The sequence below is a fragment of the Hemitrygon akajei genome, chromosome 3 (genome assembly GCF_048418815.1).
Source record: "Hemitrygon akajei chromosome 3, sHemAka1.3, whole genome shotgun sequence".
In the NCBI taxonomy this organism is placed as follows: Eukaryota; Metazoa; Chordata; class Chondrichthyes; order Myliobatiformes; family Dasyatidae; genus Hemitrygon; species Hemitrygon akajei.
Genome location: NC_133126.1, coordinates 141,741,403 through 141,751,894, shown reverse-complemented (window position 1 = coordinate 141,751,894; position 10,492 = coordinate 141,741,403). Strand labels below are relative to the sequence as shown.

At 40.7% G+C, this 10,492-nt stretch overlaps 1 protein-coding gene across 1 annotated transcript in view; it reads left to right on the top strand.

Annotated features, from left to right (window-relative positions):
* Nucleotides 1–1,318: 1,318 nt before the first annotated feature.
* Nucleotides 1,319–10,492, top strand: part of wdfy1 (WD repeat and FYVE domain containing 1) — a 49,488-nt gene continuing 40,314 nt past the window's right edge. The window contains exons 1-2 of the mRNA XM_073040961.1: nt 1,319–1,894; nt 5,227–5,294. Of these exons, the coding sequence (XP_072897062.1) occupies nt 1,602–1,894; nt 5,227–5,294 (361 nt within the window). The 5' untranslated portion in view covers nt 1,319–1,601. The remainder of the gene's footprint in view (nt 1,895–5,226; nt 5,295–10,492) is intronic.

Here is a 10,492-nt window from a genome sequence, read left to right as displayed (position 1 = left end):
CTACATGAAACATTGCTGTAGAAAAACAGCACCCTCATCAGAGATCCTCACCACACAGGCCATGCTCTTTACTCACTGCTGCCATCAGGTAGAAGGTACAGGTGCCGCAGGACTGGTTTCAAGAACAGTTAACTACCCCTCAACCATCTCTTGAACAAAAAGGGACAGCTACACTCATTTAAGGACTCTGTTATATTGTTAGCTCATGCTTGTTATTTATTGCCATTTATTTATATCTGCATTTGCACAGTTTGTTTACAGTTTACAGCTACTGTTCTATAGATTTGCTAAATACGCCCGCAGAAAAAGAATCTCAGGGTTGTATGTGGTGACATGTATGCACTGAGATAACAAATTTTACTTTGAACATCCGGCCAATCAATGATGCATGGTGTGTTTTCCATTTATACATGTGATAAATCTTTCTTCTGTCCTTACTTTCCACGTGTTTCCTTCAACAGTTTTTAAAATCAAACACCATTGATCTGTAACTTCCAATGGACGGTCTTCTGAGTTGTCCAAAGGTGCTGACTGGAACAGTTTTCACAATACTTCCTGCTGGGGAATGTTACCAAACACCAAAGTTCATTTATTGTCAACTGGAGATATGCCTTAATAGGGTATTTATGAGTGTTTCCTTTTGCTGTCAGAATGACATAATTGAAAAGTGTCACAATGTGATAAGAAAACATAATTACTGTATGTCAGTCCAACAGTTTATCATTCACCACTCTGATGAAACAGGCAGTTGGGAGAAAAATAGATAAGCAATATATGACCATAAGACATAAAAGTATAATTAGTCCATTTGGCCCATCGAGTCTGCTCTACCATTCAATCAAGGCAGATCCTTGTTTTTGTAATTACATATTAAAATATATGTAATGTATTTTAATAATTGTCTATTGTCTAATATGCTACATTATATTCTGTGGCAATATCTGAATTTTATTTGCATTTTAATATTTTAGTTCTTTCATGTACACAATATGCCATTATTTCTCCAAATCATTGGTAAAACATAAATATTTAGCATTCAAAGGCAACATGAGTGAATCTGCAGATGCTGGAAATAAATAAAAAACACAAAATGCTGGCAGAACTCAGCAGGCCAGACAGCATCTATGGGAGGAGGTAATAACGACGTTTCGGCCCCCCCCCCCATGATTAAGTCATCCCTCCCCCCACTTCTTATCCCCCCTCGACCATCCCATGTTACTTCACTCCTGATGAAGGGTTTCAGCCCGAAACGTCGTTATTACCTCCTCCCATAGATGCTGTCTGGCCTGCTGAGTTCTGCCAGCATTTTGTGTTTTTTAAATATTTAGTATTCAATTGCAAGCAATGGGATGGACAGATAGATTTACAGAGTGGGGAGAAAATGGTATATTAACATATGTTGGAAACGTTCATAATAGTTGAAGTATGGTTATAAGAAACGTGTTGTAAGCTTGGAGACACGAGCGTCTGCAGATACTGAAACCGCGGCACAAAAATAGCAAACTGCCGGAGGAGCTCAGCGGGTCGAGTAGCGCTTGTGGAGGAAAAAGAGAGTGTCAAACACCTGCATCAGGACTGGCGAATTTATAACATGCTTTTTTATGCCCATGTATCTCGATCAAACCAATTGCATTTGCAGCCCGAAGCTGGATGCCAATCATTTGCTAATTACAGCTTGTTTCGGCCTCCTCTATTGGAGTGAATACGGTAAACAGAAAGAAAACCTGTCAGCTGATCACTGTCTAAAAGGCAGAAAGATGGCGGCAGAAATCCATTCTAGGATGCAAAGCAGTCGGCCGGTGCTGCTGAACAAAATCGAGGGGCACCAGGACACGGTAAATGCGGCGATCCTTATCCCGAAGGAGGACGGGGTGATCACAGTGAGCGAGGACAGGTATGGAGAAGCATCTGGGGCTGCAGATTTGGGGTCGGGAACTCTTCTTACGTAAAAAAAAGCAGTGTAAATGTTGGGAAGACAAGAAATTCTGCAGATGCTGGAAATCCAACTCACACAAAATGCTGGAGGAGCTCAGCAGGTCAGGCAGCATCTATGGAAACGAATAAACAGTCGACTTTTCGGGCCGAGACCCTAGTCAGACTCAGAAGCCTTGTAGGAGGAGTGCGTGCGGATTCCGTGTGTGTCCGTGTGCATCCGTGTGCATCACTCTCGTCCCGAGCAGACATCGGTTTCTTTGTGAAACTAACGAGCTCCTGGGCGATTTCACCACCGGTACATTTGTTTACATCCTGTTAGGGCGCACAACAGTCACTCAACTCACCACCTCTCCTGGCTCCTGGTGTGTGTGAGCAACGATGGAGTTTTTCCCACCCTTAGTATTTTTGGAAGAAGTCGGTTTCGGTTGTAAAAGAAATCGTCATTCTTCTGGCTTCGCCTGTTTCTTTTTCAACTGGAAACATTTTACGACCTGAGGGATGTTTTACGAGGTTTGAACACGTACATTAAACATCCCGAGGTGGGAGATAGACTGAGCTAACTTTATTAAAAGTCTTAAAAAGAAAGCACTGTCTATCAATTGTCATTCTGAGACGTTAATTGGCGCTGATCCAGATATTGACAGCTGCATCTCTTTTGAAATTTTCATGGCTTGCACAAGGGAAGTAAGTTATGTTTTTCAACAAACTTTTTTTCAGGTTGTACTGTGGTCGCAATCTCTTTATAATTGGTAAAATTAACATTACATTTAAAATGATATGGAGGAATGGAATGAGATTTTATATAAATGACTAAAGTTTATTTTTTTCTCTGGTACGTTAAAGTTTTCTGCCTTCGTGGAAAATATTCTGACTATTTAACCTAATCCCTACAACAAAATGTGTGTTAAAACGTGTTAATAGCTGTTCATTGTTACCTTATATGGCTTAAATGATAAATTCAGTTTTGATTTAAACAAAATATTTAGTTTTGCATGTTGAATGAGCTATTACCTTTCCAGTTTATATGTATCCCAAGTATTAATGAAAGTCAAAGGTGTGTAACGTTTATAAATCCTGCTATACTGTTTCTTTCCTCAAGATCAAAGATTTATTTCAACCAGATATCCTGATTCTAAATATTAGACTAATTTCATATTTTTAAGAAAAACAATCTGTAAACTGCCACTACTCAAATATTTTGAATTAGAAAATGTACTAAAGTTTCCGTATTGGTTCTTAATCATTGCCTATGCTACTTACTGCTTCATTAAAGCAGCGAGAATAATCAGAGACCACACCCATCCTGGATACTCTCTTTTTCCTCTCCCGTCAGGTAGAAAGGAGTGAAATCAGGCATCACCAGGTTTAATGAATGACAGCTTCTATCCCACTATTATCAAACACTTCAATGGGTCTCTTGTATGATAAGGTGGACTCTTGACCTCACAATCTACCTCCTCGTGATCTTACACTTTATCGTTACCTGCACTCAATTTTTAGGTAGCTTTTACACTTTTTATTGCATAGTTTTGTTTTACCTTTTTCTAGCTCAATGCACTGTGTCACTGTATAATAGCTAGATAGTTACTTTATTGATCCCAAAGAAAATGATAGTGTCACAGTAGCATCACAAATGCACAGATATATAAATATTAGAAGAGAATAGAAAGAATAAAAATAAGTTGCCTCAAACAGTGTAACAGGTGGGGGGGGGGGGTCATTACTTTCCTGGCTATAGTTGACTCATTTTTGAGCCTAATGACTAAGGGTAAGAATGGCCTCATAGCACTCTTTGGAGCAGGGCAGTTGTCTCAGTCTATTACTAAAAGTGCTCCTCTGATCAGCCGAGGTGGCATGCAGAGGGTGGAAGACATTATCCAGAATTGCCAGGATTTTCTGTAGGGTCCTTTGTTCTGCCACAGCCTCCAGTGTGTCCAGTCTGACTCCTATAATAGAGCCAGCCTTTCTAATCAGCCTATTGTGCCTGGTGGCATCACCCATGTTGATGCCTTTTGCCCCAGCACACCTCCACATAGAAGATTGTACTGGTTGGTGACAGCAGACTGGTAGAACATGTGATGGAGAGGCTTGCATCCTCATTCTCCTCAGGAGGTAGAGGCAACTCTGGTCCTTCTAGTTCACAGTCTCTGTGTTGGTGGCCCACTCAAGCCTGTCATCCAGGTACACCCCCTGGTACTTGTAGGTTCAATTTGGTCTGTGGAAACAGTAGGTATGACAAGTTTTTCATTGTAACCTTGGTACATGTGACAATAATAAACCAATTACCATACAATGAATTAATAGACCTATCAAGTAATAAATGAATTGATTTTCATTTTTGTTGACGAAAGTGACGCTCGCACGCCCCCCCCCCCCACACACACACACACACACACACACACACACACACACACACACACACACACACACACACACACACACACACACACACACACACACACACACACACACACACACACACACACTTCAAGCACCCTTATCCATATAAATTTTCTGTCCTACAATAGACATTTTTCATTTTGGAATATTCTGAGAAAATTGAAACAAATATTTTAGTAGTCAAATTGACTTTGCTAGCTATTTACTTCAAAAACTGGACTTTTAATAATGAGGATTGTTTTGTTTTAATTTGCCAACAAAGTAGATGTGCTTTTTTTTATTTGAATATTTCACTGTTCTAATGGAAATCACATAGTTATGCCGGTCATGATATGACTGTTGAATTTATTCTGAAGAAAAATTTTAATCTTAACTAGTAGCAGCAACTGGGAGACTTTATTAATGCTTCCTTCATTCTGCTTGCGATGCTGTGTTTATGAAATTTTAACTCGTATTTCTGACTCGTTTTGTTTATGTTCTCTTACACTCACTATACTTATATGAGACTTCTGAAATATTTGTACTGTCTTGAACTGTTTTTCAATGTAAGTGTATTTGTTTTAATTAAGTTTGATGCAGAAAGCCAGTCTCCTTTTGCAATTATATTAGGCCTGGTATATCCTGCACAGCAAGTAATACAGTTCCCTTCTTAAAAGGAATTCAATATTTCCCTTGTTCAAGATCCTAAATATATGAATTTGAAATTAAGGAAAACTAAATTGCTGAATAGATATAAATGTGTAGGTTTTTTTTCCATATGGGGGAGAGAAAGTGTCTGCATTTTGCTATGGTTGGAGCATTTTTATTGGGGGAAAGACTTCCATTCCAGTTGGGATATTTGCAAGAATTTTTCGTGCACTATTTATAAGTATTTTCATGTACTTTCTGCAGAACAATACGTGTGTGGTTGAAACGAGACAGTGGTCAGTACTGGCCAAGCATCTTTCACACAGTATCAGGTGAGAAGAGTGTTTAAAAGTGTATTTTCTAATTGCCTTCAATAGAGCTTTTACCAGGTGTGACCCTTCTCCCTTCCTTGGTTGATGTGAGGAGCTTGTTTTGCAACAAAGTACTGCAATGCCAGATCAGCTTCTGTTGTTGCTTTAAGGATCCTCCTTCATTAATCTGATATGCAAAAAGGAAGCATCAACCGTGTCTATGATTCTTTGATAATCTTTTTCCCCACGTTGTGATGATTGAGAAGCATGAATGACGTAGGTGGAATTTTACAGAATACACTGCATTCTGATGGGCAGTAAAAGCTCAACATCATTTGACAAAGCAGGTTTTAGTGTGTACTGGTGACAACTGACCAAATTTACAAATTACATAATGAGACCCGCTGAGGAAGTGTTTCACCAGTGGCAGGGAGGTGATAAATCTGATTGTACTATCAACTATTTGAAATTGTGGATTCAGGAGATGCCTCATTACAACCCATGATCTATGGTCAAGTAAGGAGAACAGCTGATAAAGTATAAATGTGAACTTGAAATATTTAGTTATTAGGCCTGTTGACTTCCTTTTAGCCCAATCTCTTGACAATGACCCAACTCCCCTCCCCCCCCCCCCCCCCCCCCCCCACCCAAGCAATCTACGCAGTCGATTTGGAGCTCCCTATTGTTTTGTTGCCTGGCTGCCCATCCCAACGTTTGGAAAATCAGAACTAGTAGACATAATCCAAGGAGGACCTGTAGCAGGAGAAGGCAAATGAGAGTCAGGTTGAATATCACTGGCATGTGACATGAAAGTTGCTGTTTTGTGGCAGCAGTACATTGTAATACATAATGATTTAAAAATAACTATAAATTACAATAAGGAATATATATAAAATTTTAAATTAACATGTGCAAGAAGAGAGTGAAACAAAATAGTGAGATTGTTTTCATGGGTTCATTGTCCATTCAGAAATCTGATGGTGGAGGGAAGAAGCTGTTCTTAAAATGTTGACTGTATGTTTTCAAGCTCCTGCACCACCTCCTTGATGGTAGCAATGAGAAGAAGGCATGTCCTGGGTGATGGGGGGTCCTTAATGATGGATGCCACCTTCTTGAGGCATCTGAAGGTGTCCTCAGTGCTGGGGAGGCTAGTGTCCATGGCTTAGGTTTAGACTTTCTGCATATTTTTCTAATCCTGTGCAGTGGCTGCTCCATACTAGATGTTGATGTAACCAGTTAGAATGCTCTCCATGGTACAACTGTAGAAATTTGCGAGACTTTGGTGACGTACCAAATCTCCTTAAACTCCCAATGAAATATAGCCACTGTCATGTCTCCTTTGTAATTGCATCAGTATATTGGACCCAGGATAGATCTTCAGAGATGTTGATACCTGGGAACTTTTTCCACTGCTGATCTCTCAATGAGAACTCTCAGTGAGTGAAAGGTTGTTGCTGTGACACCTCTCAACCAGCTAATCTGTCTCACTCCTGTACATTTGCTCATCACCATCAGAAATTCTGCGGACAATAGTTGTGTCATTCTCAAATTCGTAGATGGCATCTGAGCTGTGCCTAGCCACACAGTCATGGGTGTGGAGAAATTAGAGCAGTGGGCTGAGTTTGCATCCTTGAATTGCGACAGTGTTGATTGTGATTTCTGATCCGCACTGACTGTGGTCTCCTGGTGAGGTAGTCAAGGATCTAGTTGCAGCGAGAGGTATAGAGGCCCCGATTTCTGACCTTATTAATTAGAATTGAGGGTATGATTGTGTTGAATGTTTAGCTATTATCAATAAATAGCAGCCTGACATAGGTATTACTATTGTCCAGGTGATCCAAAACCTATTGGAGAGACAGTGATCGCATCTGCTGTAGACCTATTGTGGCGATTGGCAAATTGTAGTGCGTTCAGGTCCTTTCTTAGGTAGGAGTTGATTCTGGCCATGACCAACCTCTCAAAGCATTTCATCACCGTAGATGTGAGTGCAATTGAGGGATAGTTGTTGAGGCAGCTTGCCTTGCTCTTTTTGGGCACAGGTATGATTGTTGTCCCTTTGAAGCAAATGGGAGCCTCGAACTGCAACAGTGAGAGATTGAAGATGTCATTAAACATTCCCACCAGTTGGTAGGCACAGATTTTCAATGTCCTACCAGGTACACCATCAGTGCTTGACACCTTGCTGGGGTTCATGCCCCTGAAAGATGCTCTGCCGTCAGCCTCTGAGACAAAGATCACAGGATCACTAGATGCTGCAGGGATTCTCAAAGTGTAGCTTTTTCTCCCTTTCAAAGCATGCATAAAAGCATTAAGTTCATCTAGGAGTAAAGTATCACAGCCATTCTTGATAATAGACAATAGGTGCAGGAGTAGGCCATTCGGCCCTTCTAGCCAGCACCGCCATTCACTGTGATCATGGCTGATCATACACAATCAGTACCCCGTTCCTGCCCTCATATCCCTTGACCCCGCTATCTATAAGAGCTCTATCTAACTCTCTCTTGAATGCATCCAGAGACTTGGCCTCCACTGCCTTCTGGGGCAGAGCATTCCACATATCCACCACTCTCGGGGTGAAAAAGTTTTTCTGCATCTCTGTTCTAAATGGCCTACCCCTTATTCTTAAACTGTGGCTCTAGTTCTGGACTCGCCCATCAGCGGGAACATGCTTCCTGCCTCCAGCGTGTCCAATCCCTTAATAATCTTATATGTTTCAATCAGATCCCCTCTCATCCTTCTAAATTCCAGTGTATACAAGCCCAGTCACTCCAATCTTTCAACATATGACAGTCCTGCCATTCCGGGAATTAACCTTGTGAACCTACGCTGTACTCCCTCAATAGCAAGAATGTCCTTCCTCAAATTTGGAGACCAAAACTGCACACAATACTCCAGGTGGGGTCTCACCAGGGCCCTGTACAGCTGCAGAAGGACCTCTTTACTCCTATACTCAATTCCTCTTGTTATAAAGGCCAGCATGCCATTAGCTTTCTTCACTGCGTGCTGTACCTGCATGCTTGCTTTCATTGACTGATGTACAAGAACACCTAGATCTCATTGTGCTTCCCCTTTTCCTAACTTGACTCCATTTAGATAGTAATCTGCCTTCCTGTTCTTGCCACCAAAGTGGATAACCTCACATTTATCCACATTAAACTGCATCTGCCATACATTTGCCCACTCACCCAACCTGTCCAAGTCACCTTGCATTCTCATAACATCCTCCTGACATTTCACACTGCCACCCAGCTTTGTGTCATCAGCAAATTTGCTAATGTTATCTTTAGTCCCTTCATCTAAATCATTAATGTATATTGTAAACAGCTGCGGTCCCAGCACCGAACCTTGCGGTACCCCACTGGTCACAGCCTGCCATTCCAAAAGGGACCCATTAATCGCTACTCTTTGTTTCCTGTCAGCCAGCTAATTTTCAATCCATGTCAGTACTCTGCCCCCAATAACATGTGCCCTAATTTTGCCCACTAATCTCCTATGTGGGACTTTATCAAAAGTTTTCTGGAAGTTCAGGTACACTACATCCACTGGCTCTCCCTTAGATGTTAGGTTTTGCCTTGTAGGAAATAATGGCCCACAAACTCTACCAGAGCCGACGAGCATCCGATTCTGTTTCTCCCATCAGTGGGAATTGTATTTTTGCCCTTAAAATAGTCTTCTGTAGGTCGTACCAGGACTCCTTGAATAGTTCTGGATCAACTGGTCCACTGGTACCCATGGCTGTGTCTGTGGATTTCAGCTCTAAAAGTCCTAAACAAGAATATTTGATTATTGCCATCAGAGCTACATGCAAAGAGTTGCCACTTATCAGCAAAATCTTGTAAGATAAGTGTGCTGGATGAATGATGTTTCTGATTAACCTAAAACAAATTCTTTCTCCATGGTGTTATTTGTCCATTTATTTCCAGCACCCGTAATATTTTTATATTCTTGTACTCATTGAGCTTGGCTTTCTGATAGCTTCCATTTATTAGGCTGCCTGATTGGTCTGGCTCTGATCCCTTTACTTTTTAGAAAATGACAATCGAGAAACTGCAGATGCTAGAAACACAAAACAAAAACAAGAAAAGTTTGGCAGCCTCTCTGGAAAGAGAAGTAGAGTTAATGTTTCAGGTTACAGATCCTCCTCGTCACAGGCCCTGCACAGAATCTGTAGGTTGTTCTTGAAATGTGTTGCTGTCCCAGTCACTTACCAGTCATGTGTCTCCTATCCCCACACAATCAATGGCTTTATTCTTTCTTTGTTGCTCTGCTTAGATCAGCTTGATGGCAATTTTCTGCCCCACTGATCTGCTGAATTTGTTTATATCATTGTGCTGCACTTATGTCCCATCTTCTTCTGACATTATTCCTGTCCCTTCCTGCGCCCGTGTATTATTATTACTGGTAAGCTTGGAGTCTGAGTCTGGCATGCTACTCCTTCAACAGAGCCTCACAAGAAGCCCTGGGGCTTTTCCTATCTACAACTCCTTTCTATTCTATCAAGTGTTAAAAAGAGCATGTTGTAAATATATTGCAGGCTTCTAACTCAACTGTGCTTTTGGACCGTCACTTAAGACCTTTGGTATTCTCTAGGGTGAGATAATTTTCCTCAATTGTTCTGTAATCATTCTGCCAATTGCATTACGTCCATGCTTCCTAATCATTTACCTCACAGTGGAGGGAGGGAGGTGTTTCAGTATTTAGGCCTCTCAGTTTTATGCATACTTTTTTTGCTCTTCTGTCTTTTGGAAAGAGTTGATGAATTTCATTAATTTCTTCTGTTACTGTAGCATCTTTCCTTTAATGAGGCAGTTCCATGTTGTACTGCAGCTGTGCTTGAACTAGTCCTCTGGTTCCTGATTATATACAGGGCACCCCAGGTTACAGATGACATGACTTCCAGAAATCTGATTTTGCACAAATTCTCTGAATTTTTTTCAAGATAGTTACAATATTAATAAAATGGTTCATGGTATTTTTAACAACTGGATATAGAACCTATACCATTAATTTAATTATGGGTAGCATTGTGATGAATCTTCAATGTAAGTAAAAGAATCAAAGTGTATGCAGAGTGATACAAAATGGATAGCTATGGAAAATAGACATTTCTGACTTAAGAAAATTCAGATTCTTGGGAAGAGAACCTGAGAGCTGCTTGTATTTTAGATTTTCATTACCACAAACTATTAGGTTAGATTAGATTCAACTTTATTGTCATT